The following is a 14,646-nucleotide window of genomic DNA, read 5'->3' as shown; positions in this document are numbered from 1 at the left end:
GGCCTTCTTTCTGCGGTCCGCAGAATTGTAACTACGGTCGCATCTTGCTCTTTTGCGGTCCGTATAATTACATCTGCGGTCGCGTAACACTTCTTCTGCGGCCTCACAATTCCTGTGCGAACCGCACTTCTGAGAGACTTGGAATGCACATTCTCTGAACCTTTGTTCCTAGCCATCTTCTTCGGCTACACAATTCATGTGCAGACCACACTTTGCACAAAGATCTGCTGCCCTTTTCTTCATCATCTGTGGCCGTAAATGATATTCTGCGGTCCGCACTTCTAAGCTTCTATGTCTTTTGTGGCCTTGAGTTTAGATTACTCCTTTTTGAGTTATTTTATCTCGGGAGTCCATCTTCCAATATTCCTGTAATTTAGCACATTTTAACAGTTTTCAGGAACACAATTAAATATTTTTGGACTAAAACAAAAGCTAAAAGGCGCTAATAAATAGTCAAAATCCACACTTATCAAGGACGGGTATGAGACGGGCACATACCTTGACGCTGTAGAGCTAAGGATGATGGAAGAAGGATTTACTCAGCTCGAGGTGAGGTTGGAGGGGTCTACGCGGACCATCGCGATCTCCATGGATCATGATCTATTGAAGAACACAGAGAAAATGGTGCCTGCCCTTGGCCCCCTTTGCTCCGACGTGGAGGGTGAAACCCTCAAGGGGACGGATGACGTTACCTTATCAAGGGGCATAGCCAACCTCGCTCTCAGGGTAAATTTTTCAAGGCTTCTATTTCCCTGTCTGTTATATTCAAAGTTTTAGGCTTCGTTTTAGTGCTTTGCCCTTGTCAGCGGAGGCATTCTTATTTTTGATTCTCTTTCATTTTGTGACTGCAGACCATGATCTTGGAAATTGAAAGCGCCCGAAGGGAGGAGAGCATAAGGTTATATTCACGAAGCTGCAATGCAAATACTTCGAGTACCGTGGCAAGTACCGGGAGATCTGCAGGCGGTTTGGCGAGGGCGGAGATTTGCAGGCCCTTCCGGACGAGCTGAAGCAAAAGGATGACGAGCTGGTGAAGGTCATCGAGAAGTGCAGTGTCTTTGAAGGGATGTTGAGAAACAAGGAAGAAGATCTCGAGGTCAGCATGGCCAAGAAGGTCCAATGCTACGACCTCCAGACGCAGGTGGTCGAGTTGCACAGGCAATTAAAGGAGTGTCACCTGCAGATGGAGGTTCTTCATGGCGAGATCACCGAGAAATAGAACGAGCTGGATAGGGCAGAGTTCGCTCAGTCAGAGGTTTCGAGAAAGATGAAGGCCCTTGAGGTGGTGATCCGGACTCTCCGTTCTGAGCGGGAGAATGACTTGGAAACGGCAAGGCTAAAAGAAGAGCGACTTGATGAGAGGATCAGAGAGTTGGAGAAAGAAACTTCTGACCTCTATGACCGAGTTGCTGCTCTTGAGGCCGAGAAGGCCCAATTACTGGCGCAACCGTCCTCTTCCCATACCTCGGACTTTTCTTATGTTCCTCGAGAGTTAAAAGAGGAGTGGATTCATGCCGAGGCCTAGCTGGACGTGTTTCGAGATTTGCATACGGCGGGACATGTGTCTGGGGCCGCCCTTGAAGATGCTCGTGTTAACGCTCGCGAAGCTCAAGTCACTTGTGGGTATGATCCTGCTATGACAGAGGCAAGCGAGGACGAGGAGGACGAAGGTGTAGATCGGCTTGAGCAGAATGCATGGTGTGACGCTGCATATCCTGAGGGCGAAGGCATCTGATTTGCATCTGATTCTCTTTTTGTGGTTCGTATTTGTATGTTTTTTTAATTCTGTCGCTTGGTTGCCTTGATTTTCTAGCCGTAATCACTTAGTTCGAACAAGGTTGAGCGTATCCTAAGTTTAATTATGGTCGAGGACCAGTAGGTGTTAATTCGAACGAGGTCGAGTTAAAACCAAATTTGATTATGGTCGAGGGCCAGTAGGTGTTAGTTCGAACAAGGTCGAACGTAACCTTCGTTTAATTATGGCCGAGGGACAGTAGGTGTTAATTCAAATGAGGTCAAATTAAAACCTAAGTTTGATTATGGCCGAGGGCCAGTAGGTGTTAGTTCGAACAAGGTTGAACATAACCTTCATTTAATTATGGCCGAGGGCCGATAGGTGTTAACTCAAACGAGGTCGAATATAACATATGTTTAATTATGGTCGTGGGCCGGTAGGTGTTAGTTCGAACAAGGTCGAACATAACCTATGTTTAATTATGGCCAAGGGCCGGTAGGTGTTAGTTAGAAGAAGGTCGAACATAACCTATGTTTAATTATGACCGAGGTCCGGTAGGTGTTAGTTTGAACAAGGTCGAACATAACCTTTGTTTAATTATGGCCAAGGGCCGGTAGGTGTTAATTTGAACGAGGTCGAATCATAACATAAGTTTAATTATGGCCGAGGTCTGGTAGGTGTTGGTTCGAACAAGGTCAAATATAACCTACGCTTGATTATGGCCGAGGGCCGGTAAGTGTTAATTCAAACGAGGTCAAACATAACCTATGTTTAGAAATATATGCCTCTAGGTGCGGAGTTTGTCGACATCTTAAACTTTAAGCATTGTTGCCTTGGTTGTACACTTGGAGAAATAGAAATAAACTTCATGTATTGTTGCTTTGTTCATACACTTGAAGAAATTTACAAATTTTCGGGCATTGGCTGGCATTCCAGTCCCAGTCCCAATCTAACTAGTCCATTAATTGGTCGGCCTGGAGAGTGTTTGAGAGGTCGAGCAATGAACTAGCCGTCATGTGTCTCCGTCTTTGCGTACTTCAACTTGAAGTGTTCCCTTCGTCGCCTCGTTAAAAAACCTCCTTGAGAAAACCCAATTGAGACAAAACTCAAGTGAGGGAAAAAAGAGTACGACTTGGGAGACACTTTATCTCTTAAAAGTTGAAGTACTTGAGGTGGGTAATATTCCAGTTGTTTGATAGTAGCTTTCCTTCCATTATTTCTAGTTGGAATGACCCTTTGTTCGCTGTTACCGAGATTTTGTACGGGCCGTCCCAATTTGTTCCTAGTTTGCCTTCCCGTGGGTCTTTGCTTGCTTGTGTTTTAGCTTTAAGTACGTAGTCCCCGACTTTGAGCGGCCTGACCTTTGCCTTCTTGTTGTAATAGTGTTTTGCTTGTTGTTTATGGGCGATCATCCTTATGTAGGCCATGTCTCTTCGTCGAGCTCCTGCCTTCTGCTTTCATCATTCTTTGGTCCGCTCTCATGGGAGTATCTTAGGCAGGGATCCCCGACCTCGACTGGTATTACTGCATCAGTCCCATAGACTAAAGAGTAGGGTGTCTCTCATGTGCTTGTCTTCGGCGTTGTTCAGTAGGCCCAATGTAATTCTGGTAATATTTTCGGCCATAGCCCCTTGGCATCTTCATGTTTTTTCTTCATGATGTTCAGTATCGACTTGTTGGAGGACTCCGCTGGCCCGTTGCCCGCGAGGTGGTATGGCGTCAAAAGTATTCTTTTGATATGCCACTTCTCAAAAAATTCAGCGACCTTCTTTCCCGTGATTTAGGTCCGTTATCGCAGCTAATCTATTTGGGGAGGCCGAACAAGCATACGATGTTTTTCCATATAAAGGCGATCACTTCCTATTCACGTATTTGGGCGAATGCTCCTGCTTCTACCCACTTAGAGAAATAGTCAGTTAAACAAGAAGGAATCGCACATTACCTCGCCCTGCCGAGAGGGGGCCCACGATGTCCATTCCCCATTTGATAAATGACCAAGGTGAGGTGACCGAGTGGAGGTGTTTTCCTGCTTGGTGAATCATTGGGGCGTACTTTTGGCATTGCTTGTATTTTTTTTTTCACGAAGTCCGAGGCCTTTTTTTTCATGGTGGGCCAGTAATACCCTGCCCGTATGAGGCATCTGACCAAAGCCCGATTGCCGAAATGAGCTCCATAATGACCTACGTGGACCTCTTAAAGGACGCACCGTGTCTGATTTGGGCCCAAGCATTTCGCCAGAGGGCCATCGTACGTTCTCTTATACATATTGTTGTGGATGATGTTGTACCTCGCCACTTACATTCTCAATTTCTTGGCCTCTTTTATATCGTCTCGGAGTACGCCGTCCTGCAAGTATGCAACAATACGGTTGCGCCAGTCCCAACTCAAGTTTATGGTTCTTACCTTGATTTGGTCTAGTGACGAGTTGAGAAGGTGGACCACACTTCTATCTCCGGTTGCAATGTTTTTGATGGCTGCGGCTAGTTTGGCGAGATCGTCCAACTCGGCGTTCTATGCTTGTGGGATCCGGTCGAGTTGACATTTGTCGAACTCGAGCAGCAACTTGCAGATTTCGGTCTGATATTTCTGTAACCTTTGTTCCTTAATTTTGAAAGTCCATATGACTTGGTTGACTACGAGTTGAGAATCGCAACATAGTCTTTAATGTTTCTCCCCATACTTGAGTGCTAGCCTTAACCCTGCAATTACGGCCTCATACTTGGCCTCTTTGTTAGTCATATCCGGGCACCTCATGTACTGGCAAATCACTTTGCCGGTTGGGACTTTGAGTACGAGTCTCAGTCCGGACCCTGACGCGTTAGACACACCGTCAGTGTATATGACCCAGAGGTCCTGTGTTTGGGGAGAAGCGTGGGCGGCTTCTCTTTCAACTTCGGGCATTGCTTTTGCACTGAAGTCGGCGACGAAGTCAGTAAGGACTTGTGACTTTATCGTTGTTCACGACTGATATGTGATATCGTGCTCCCTTAGTTCGATAGACTATTTGGCCAACCTTCCCGATAGCTCGGGTTTATGTAGAATGCTCCTTAAGGGGAAAGTCGTAACGATCGAGATGGGGTGGCACTGGAAATATGGTCTAAGCTTTCGCGAAGGAATGACTAAGGCCAGGTCCAGTTTTTCGAGGTGAGGGCACCTCGTCTCGGTGTCGACTAGTGTTTTGCTAATGTAATAGATGGGAGACTATGTACCTTTATATTCTCGAACCAGGACTGTGCTCACAGCTACTTCGGATACAACAAGGTAAACGGGGAGACGTTCCCCTGGTTCCGGCTTTAAAAGAAGTGGTGGTGACGACAGATATGCTTTCAACTCCTTCAGGGTCTGGACGCACTCAGAAGTCTATTGGAGGTCATTATCCTTCTTGAGTATGCCAAAGAATCTGTGACACCTATCAGATGATCGTGAAATAAATCTTGAAAGGGCGGCGATACGGCCAGTCAACCTCTGAACCTGTTTTTTGGTGGTCAAGTGTTCTGGTATCCGCTCGATGGCTTTGATTTGATCAGGATTGACCTCAATTCCTCGCTGTGATACCAGGAAACCTAAAAAGTTTCCCGAGGCCATGCCGAACACACACTTTTTGGGGTTCAGTTTCATTTTGTATCATCTAAGTATGTCGAAGGTCTTTCTCAGATGGTCGATGTGATCTTCATTCCTTTTGGACTTGACTAGCATGTCATCTATATAGACTTCCATCGTTTTGCCGAGTTGGTCTTTGAACATCCTCATTACCAACCTTTGGTAAGTTGCCCCTGTGTTTTTCAGCCCGAAGGGCATGACCTTGTTGCAGTACGTCCTCTGATGGGTGATGAATGTGGTTTTCTCCTGATCTTCTTCTTCCATGAGGATTTGATTATAGCCTGAATAGGCATCCAAAAAGCTCAGTAATTCATGCCCGGTCGTTGCGTCGATGAGTTGGTCGATATGGAGTAATGGAAACGAATCCTTGGGGCATGCTTTGTTCAAATATGTGAAATCTACGCACATCCGCCATTTCCCATTCTTCTTTTTCACCATCACCACATTGGCGACCCACTAGGGGTACTTCGACTCCTTGATGGAGCCATTTTTCAATAGTTTTTCCACCTCTTCACGTACCACGTCATTAATCGCGGAGTTGAACTTACGCCTGACCTGCCTCACTAGGGGTGGAATGGGTCGACATTCAACTTGTGCGTGGCGATTTCCTTTGCTATACCCAGCATATCTGCATGTATGAAAGCAAACAAATCCGCGTTAGTAGTTAAGAATTGACGAAATTTACCTGGTTCCTGAAGTTTGTAGCCGATGCAATATTTCTTGTTGTGATCGTTCATGTCTAATTGAACGGGGTCGAGGTCTTCTATGGTCGATTCCGTAGCTTCGACCATATCAGGATCTTTGATGACGTCTTCGCTATCGTCACATATCGACGTTGACCCAGTTAATTGCTATGCCTCATTTTCTTTGTCTTTCATTTGTTGAGTGATCGTTTAGTCTAGGGCGATGCGGTAGCATTCTCGGGATGTGCATTGTTACCCTCGTATGTTGAATATTCCCCATAGAGTCGGAAATTTGATGACCTGGTATAAGCTGGAGGGGATGACCCTCGTGGTGTTTATCTATGGTCGCCCTATTATGGCGTTGTAAGCTGTGTCTTGGTCCATGGTGTGGAATGTGGTTTTCAGAGTAACGCCACCGGCCAGAATGGGGAGTGTGATTTCGCCAGATGTTCGCTCGACTGTATTGTTAAAACCAGTTAGCATGATGCAACGTGACACTATCTTATTTTCGAGTTTTATTTGTGCAAGTACTCGAGGGTGGATAATACACATGCCGCTCCCATCGTCTACCATAATGCATCTCACATCGGTATCTAAAATTAGTAAAGTAATAACAATGGCATCATAGTGAGGGAAAACCAAACCGTTTGTATCTGACTTATCGAAGATGATACTTTCTTCGAGTTCGTCATACCGTTCGTGGGTGATTGATCGTTTGAGCTTGTAGGTAGTGGTGAACTTTACGCTGTTGATGGAAGCATCATCACTGCCACTGATGATCATGTGGACAGTGGGGGTTGGTGAGGGCAGTTTCGGTGGTCCATGATGTTGTTCACGTCCTCTAGCAAAGTTGGTCCTTCCCCAGTCGCTCAACAACTCTTTGAGGTGTCCCTGTCGTAACATGTTTACGACCTACTGCCTTAGGGCGATGCAATCTTCATTTTTATGCCCTCCTTCTTGATGGAACTCGCAAAGGGCGTCCGATTTTCTGGTACTCGGGTCTGACCTCATCTCCTTACTGGCCACTTCACCTTTGGTCCGAGCTTCTCCAAGGCATAGACTATTTCTGTAGGTGACACACAAAAGTTGTGAGCAGATAATAAAGGAGGTATACCTCTTTCGTTCCGGTGAGTCCCTGTCCTTGATCTGAGTAGGCCTTTTTCGTGGTAGGAGGAGGGGCAACGACTGCTCTGACATATGTGGAGCTGCGAGGTACCTTCTGGTATCATTTCTTCGATTTTTTCTGGATTCGGCTTGTACCGAGATCTGTCTATGAGTTGGTCCATTGAGGTTGCCCTCGTCTGCTCGGACCTCGGCACAATATTCGTTGTGTATTTCATCCCAAGTGGTTGGGGGATACTTCATTAGTCGACTCAATAGTTTTCTAGTCGCCCTCGAACTGTCCCTGCTTAGCCCGTTCTGGAAGGCTGCGACTGCCATCCCTTCTGACACGTTCGGCAGGGTCATCCTTACTCGGTTGAAACGGGCGAAGAGGTCCCTTAGTCCCTCTCTCGGAAACTGCTTAATAGCAAATATGTCATTCACTCTTGCCTCGGCTTTCTAGTCGCCCTCGAACTGTCCATGCTCAGCCCGTTCTGGAAGGCTGCGACTGCCATCCCTTCTGACACGTTCGACAGGGTCATCCTTACTCGGTTGAAACGGGCGAGGAGGTCCCTCAGTCCCTCTCTCGGAGACTGCTTAATAGCAAATATGCCGTTCACTCTTGCCTCATCTTTCTTACCCTAGCTTGGGCCGTTATGAACTTGTCGGTCATCTCTTCAAAAGTTTCAATGGAGCACGCAGGGTAGTTGTGAATACCATGTCAACTCTCATCCTGTGAGGGTTTCACCGAATTTCTTCAACAAAATAGAGAATACTTGTTCTTTGGCGAGATCATTTCCTTTCATGACGGTGGCGTAGTGAGTCACATGTTCTTCAGAGTCAATCGTGCCATCATATATTCTTAGGTAGGGTGGCATTTTGAAGGTTTTCGGTATGACATGTGGGACTGCATCATCACTGTATGGCTGCTCGACGAACCGGCCGGCGTCTCTCTTTAGCAACTGTTTGGGGGCACCCGGTATTTTATCGACCCTTTCCTGGTGTTCTTTCATTTGATCTCGGAGCACCTTGTTCTCGTTCTCCATTTCCTCCGTCCTTTTCAAAATGGCTGCAAGAGCGTTGTAACCTGCATTATCATTGACGTTGTGAGTAATACATGTCGTCAGAGGCGGAGGGAGTTGGTTACACTGTTCGTCCACCTGTTGTACAGTGCAAATCCTTGCATTTTCTACAGCCGCGTCCCGGGCGGGCTTGTTGAGGACGCCAGTTAGCGCATCGGTTAGCTATGCTTCGAGGAGCATTTTTACAGCTGGGGGTGTCTCTTCCCCCACAGATGTGGACGCTCCCTTACCGAGGGATTTTGTGATGCTGCAATGAGGGGGCGGTGACCCATCTCGCCTGGGGGAGGCATTGGGCGTTGCGCCTTCATCTGCTGTTTCGCAACTTTCGTTGATGACTTATATGAGGTTTAGTTGTGAGGTCATTGATTATCCTTGCCGTTTCTTCCCTGTTACCTGTCATGTTAGGATTTGTGCACACAAAAAAAGGAGATCTTGTTTTTGCTTCCTTTTTTTTTTTTTTTTTTTTTACGTTTGTGATCCGTGTCAGTGATAGATCTAGAAGAAACTAAAAATTTAACTAGAAAATCCCCACAGACGACGCCAAATTGTTTGACCAAAAAGTGTGGTTCTTGGCTCAAATAATTAAATCTATGTATTAAGGGGTTAAACCTATTTAACAATAATATTTCTAGATGCGAGTTATGAAAGCGTGATTAATGTTGAATAGATCTGGTAGAAAAATAATAATGGTGTGTGAGAATCATTCCAAATAACGTGGGTAATAAATGAGCATTAAATAGTAATGAACAATAATAAATGGCATTTGGGTAAATAAATAAATGATTCACCTAATAAAGGAGAAGCTAGATGTTATTCCTCCTCACAATGATGAATGTCAGACAAATTCTTGAATGTTCGAATTATCCTCGGATCTGGTAGGAAGTATGAAATAATGTGGACAAGAATCTTGATAAAAAAGTTATTGTTTGTATCTTGGTAAGAGAGAGGGAATCTTTTTATCAAAGTGTTTCTTACAAATGCATATCACCTGCCTTACATCATTGTCTTTTCTCCTATATATATGAGACATATCCCTAACAAACTCTAATAGTACAAGTGCAAAGAATATCCACTAGAAGATTTTCTTTAGTATCCTATTTTGAAAACTAGCCGTTACAGCTCTGTTAACGGTGCTCTACCTCGACCAATGTTGACATCTCGACCACGAATCTCGTTGCTTTCTGGTCGACCTCGACTAACCCTTTCCTTAGTACTATCTTGCCCTAAATATTTTAGGGCAGATTTTGGCCTATACAAGCTTCAGGAGTTGTTTGGTACAATGGTGAAATATCCCACAGGATGGGATATACCATGAAATTAGTTATCCATTTTCTATATAGGATAACTAATCTCACCATTTTGGTGTAAAGTTATTCCCGAATTAATTAATACCTAAAACCAAACATAGGATAAAGTTAATCCCAAATGTTATCCCGAGATTATTATCTTTATCTCATGTACCAAACGATCCCTCGAGAAATCTCAATACGAGTAAGTTTTTACCTTCTCGCTTTTGATATACTATAATTATGTATCATCGTAAAAAATATAATGCTATTTGTACTTTGCTCAGGCATTACTTTTTATCTTCAATCAAACAAGACTTGGAGGACAAAACAAGTAAACACCACATGCGCCCCCCCCCCCCCCCCAAAGAACCCCAACCCCACTTTTTTCTAAGATTTATTATCATTGATAATAAAGAGTTAGTCCACCAACTTCCTCTAACTTTCTTTTAAGAAGATCATCTCATTAATTGACGAGAAGCAAAAAAGGAGAAGAAAACATCTATTATTCGTCTTTTGGTATCACTCGGACCCTTTTATTTTCAAGGTGGTAGGTTAAATGGTCTGATGTTATATTCAATTACTAACTCAAGCCAATTAGGCCAATGGTTAAGAATTAAGATGCGCCACCTAAATTGGTAACACAAAATTTTAGGAACAAACACTAGCTAGCATTATTATTTCCTATCCACCCATTAATTATAAGGAAATTGTATGTTAACTACATAAATAGTACATTTGCTATTAATGAGAAAAAAATTATTCTTACATAATAAATCCTAAATAATCTACTTAGGTCGTACCCTATTTATATTTCTCTGGCTTGCTAATGTAACCCTAGGTCTTGAATCCTACTCCATTTAAAAAGTTCCTTCGAAGAGAAGTTTAAATAACTTTCAAGAATTATTACTACGTAATAAATAAGAGAACTCCACGTGATAAATAAGAGAACTCTATTATGATTTAGAATAGTGACAACCACATTGCATTGCATGTTAATTAGGGGTGTACATAAGTCGGGTTGGTTCGGATTTTTCAATTATCAAACCAAATCAATGGTTTCGGATTTTTAAATTTGTAAAACAAACCAAACCAACAAATTCAGATTTTTCAATCTCGTTTTTTCTCGGATTTTTCGGGTTTTCGAGTTTTTTTTTCCAGTAAAGTCTTCATAACATAAAATATATAACTTGTGCTCCAAATATTTCTTAAGTCCTAGTAAAATACAACTATATAATATATTTTCCAAGAAACTAACACAATAATAAGAGATAAATCATAACATTAATATTCTAAAATATTCAATAACAAAGATAAAATAATAAAATTACATAAAATAAATATTGTTAATTAATAAGCCATAATGAAAATTAACATAATCTAAAAATACTATATAGGTCATGCTAAAATAAGTATAGCTAATAAGTATTAATATTAATTACATAACTAAGCACTAAAGAAAAAGATAAACTAAGCTATGCATTTTTATTATAAACCAATGTAAAACTAAAATAATTATCCAACACTATCGTCATTCCTAGTATATATTGAATTGAATTTCTTTTGTTAGCATTAGTATTGATTTGAACTTTGTTTGAGTTACTACATTTATGAGCTTTAAAGTTTATTTACCTTCAAGAATGTTAAGTCTAAATTTGAAATAATACGTTAAAAGATAAAACTGTGAAAAGTTTTAAGAAATATTTATAAATTACATTACAATAAATATTTATATGTATAAAATATTTTTAAAAATTATATAAATGTACTATCGAGTTGGTTTGGTTTCGGTTTAACTTTTTTTAGTTAAAACCATACTAAACTAATTATATTCGGGTTTTATTTTTCAATACCAAACCACATCGGATTTTTTTCCGGTTTGACTCGGATTATCGGTTTGGTGCAGTTTATCGGTTTCCTTTGTACACCCCTAATATTAATTATAAGGTACCTTTACACAAATATCCTGTCGGCTGCCGGATTCATCATTTCCTTTTTCTAGCCGGTATACATAAATATAAATTGATTATACATGACACATATTATATATGACTTGTACATATATTATACCTCAACTGGCTATATTTAGTTTAAGCGGATAATTGAGAAGCTATTTAGGTGAATTCTTCAAATTATTAAAATAGAAAAGAATATCTGACACTTCATCCTTTTTTCTTGTCATCCCCAACAACCCTGCATCCATTGGTGTGGTATTAAGTTGATAACTCACCTTCCCTTGATATTGAAATGGCTCATGTTTAGTACTATCTCACTTGAATCTCCAACTTTTTCTCCATTTCTTTCACCTCGTTTTTTACAATGCTCTCTTTTGTTTCCTCTTTTTAAGTTTTTGATACATAGTTTAATCTACCTTCAGACCTTTTCCTACATCAATTTCCGAGGTGTACATATATATTCATTGAAATGTTCCATCTTATTTAATCTTGGTTCGGTTTTGAACATATCCTGAGACAGTTCGATTCTTATATACGGTTGGTGTTAAAGGGAGAACTGCGAGGAGTCCTCAACCTTAGTACAAGGGGATTAGCAACATGGCTTCATCAAACTTTGCCAATTTCACCATGTTTCTTTCTATATCAGTCTTGTTTGTTAATGTTCTGCCAGTGAATTCAACATCAAGGCATGCTCTGATCAACAACCATAAGGGATTCAAGGTGAGTCTAAAACATGTTGACTCAGGTGGGAATTTCACCAAATTCGAGCGTTTACAACGTGCGATGGCACGAGGAAAATCAAGACTTCAAAGGTTAAACCTAATGGCTAATAATTTGGCAGCAACAACAGCCAAAGATGACTCTAATAATGTAAAGTCTACAATCCATGCAGGAAATGGTGAGTTTCTCATGCAAATATCCATTGGCAGCCCAAGTGAAACCTATAATGCTATAATGGATACAGGAAGTGACTTAATTTGGACTCAATGCAAGCCTTGTAAAGAGTGTTTTGATCAATCCACACCTATTTTTGATCCATCAAAATCATCCACTTTTTCCAAGATTTCATGTTCTAACAAACTTTGTGAAGCATTGCCAATGTCATCTTGTGGGGATAGTAGCTGTGAATATATGTACACATATGGTGATTATTCATCAAGTGAAGGTTTTTTAGCTAGTGAAACATTCACTTTTGGCAAAACTTCCATTCCAAATGTTGCATTTGGATGTGGAAATGACAATGAAGGCAGTGGATTTAGTCAAGGTGCAGGTCTAGTTGGGCTAGGGAGAGGTCCATTATCACTTGTTTCTCAACTCCAAATGCCTAAATTTTCCTATTGTTTAACCTCTATTAATGATGATGCTAATAGCAAAATTAGCAGCGCACTACTTATGGGATCAGTGGCAAATGATGATTATTCCAATATAATCACAACCCCATTAGCGAAAAATCCTTCACAACCATCTTTTTATTATCTTTCCTTAGAAGGAATATCTGTGGGAGACACTCGATTGCCTATCAAGAAATCCACATTTTCACTCAACCAAGATGGCAGTGGAGGAGTAATAATAGACTCTGGGACAACCATAACATACTTAGAAGAAGGTGCATTTAAACTTCTCAAGAAAGAGTTCTCTTCACAGGTAAATTGGTTAATTTCGCATATAAACACTGAATTTTACTCATTATAATATATAGTACAAGGGGCAGAAGGGGATCCAAACTTCCTTTGCCGGAATATTACATTATGTATATATAAATTCAAATTATTTATGTATATATTAGATGTTGAATCCCCATGACTTTTTCGTATTTATTTTTAATATTCTGAATCTCCGTGGTGAAAGTCCGATCTCTACCGCTAAATAGTAAAGCTACAATTAAAAGTATTTTTTTTATATATTAAAGTAATTAAACTTTACCAACTATAACAGTAAACTTTACATTGATGGGTAGGTTTTACCGTTATTGTGGGTTTTAAATTTTAGTGATTTTACTATTGCAGTGGTAAATTAAGTTCAATTAATTCTAATATGACAAAAATAGTTATGTGACTTTATTGTTATAATATATAACGTTGCTATATGTGAAATTAAGTGCAGATAAACTTCCAGTGGATGACTCTAGCTCAACAGGACTGGATTTATGCTTCACTTTGCCTTCAAACACAAACAATATAGAGGTTCCAAAATTGGTTTTCCATTTTGAAGGTGCAGACTTGGATTTGCCTGCTGACAATTACATGATTGCTGATTCAAGTATGGGAGTTGCTTGTTTGGCCATGGGAAGTTCAAGTGGAATGTCCATTTTTGGAAATGTTCAACAACAAAATATGCTTGTGATTCATGATCTTGATAAGGAGACTTTATCATTTGTACCAACACAATGTGATAAACTGTAGAATATGTATGTGGTTCTGGTGCTCGTTTTTATATATGTCTGTTTTCATTTTCCATTATCTTTCTTTAACATTATAGAATTTATATCATTTGAATCAACAAAGTGTATTGCCAGCTTAATTTGTTTGTGACTACTATTTGTATCACGTTAAAATATTGGTGTATTAACTGCAGTGAGGGAATCAAGAATTAGGCTAAGAGTAATCAAGAATTAATATATATGTACAAAAAATCATATTGAAGGGTGGTTCGACGGACCACCCTTCGGTATATATACCTTCATCTCTGGTGTTAAGAGAGGCAACACGTGATATGTATGATTTTTCACGCGATAATATGTTTTAAAATAAGACATGACATTATGTGACACATTTTTCAAGAACATTTTATGTTAGGAATAACATGTGCTCAAGCATGCTGGAGTATTAATTTTTTTTTTTTTTTAAGATTACAAATAGTTTGTCAAAGTGTTTAGGGATCTTAGTATTCTTGCAACACACATTATTTCTAAAGGTAATTATGTGTTATTAAAAGCTTAGTAATAAATTTTCAAGTTACTCTAATCTCAATAGTTTTAAGCTTTTAAATCATATAATAAAACTGCATAATTTGACAACATTACAACAGATGAGTCAAGCCAATAACAACAACAATTAGTATCATAACAAGAGTCAAGCCAACATAAATCATACAATAAAATACAAGAGTCAAGCCAATTACAACAACAATTCTTATCATAACAAGAAAAAAAATAAACTGAAAGAATACTCAAATAAGTAATTATACTGCCTTCTCTAGTCTCTA

At 40.5% G+C, this 14,646-nt stretch overlaps 1 protein-coding gene across 2 annotated transcripts; it reads left to right on the top strand.

Moving 5' to 3' along the window:
- The first annotated feature begins 11,674 nt into the window (after positions 1–11,674).
- LOC107816390 (aspartic proteinase nepenthesin-1-like) lies at positions 11,675–13,939 on the top strand. Of its 2 annotated transcripts, none has more exons than XM_016642102.2 (2): positions 11,675–13,094; positions 13,541–13,939. In XM_016642102.2, exons 1-2 carry the CDS (start codon positions 12,040–12,042, stop codon positions 13,842–13,844), a joined length of 1,359 nt encoding a protein of 452 aa, XP_016497588.1. In that variant the 5' UTR covers positions 11,675–12,039; the 3' UTR covers positions 13,845–13,939. The 2 variants fall into 2 exon arrangements, with proteins under 2 accessions (XP_016497588.1, XP_016497587.1); XM_016642101.2 differs by having other exon boundaries at positions 11,682–13,086; positions 13,546–13,939.
- Positions 13,940–14,646: the final 707 nt, after the last annotated feature.

This window comes from Nicotiana tabacum, chromosome 13 (assembly GCF_000715075.1).
Source record: "Nicotiana tabacum cultivar K326 chromosome 13, ASM71507v2, whole genome shotgun sequence".
Lineage (NCBI taxonomy): Eukaryota > Viridiplantae > Streptophyta > Magnoliopsida > Solanales > Solanaceae > Nicotiana > Nicotiana tabacum.
This window is presented reverse-complemented; position numbering and strand designations above follow the sequence as displayed.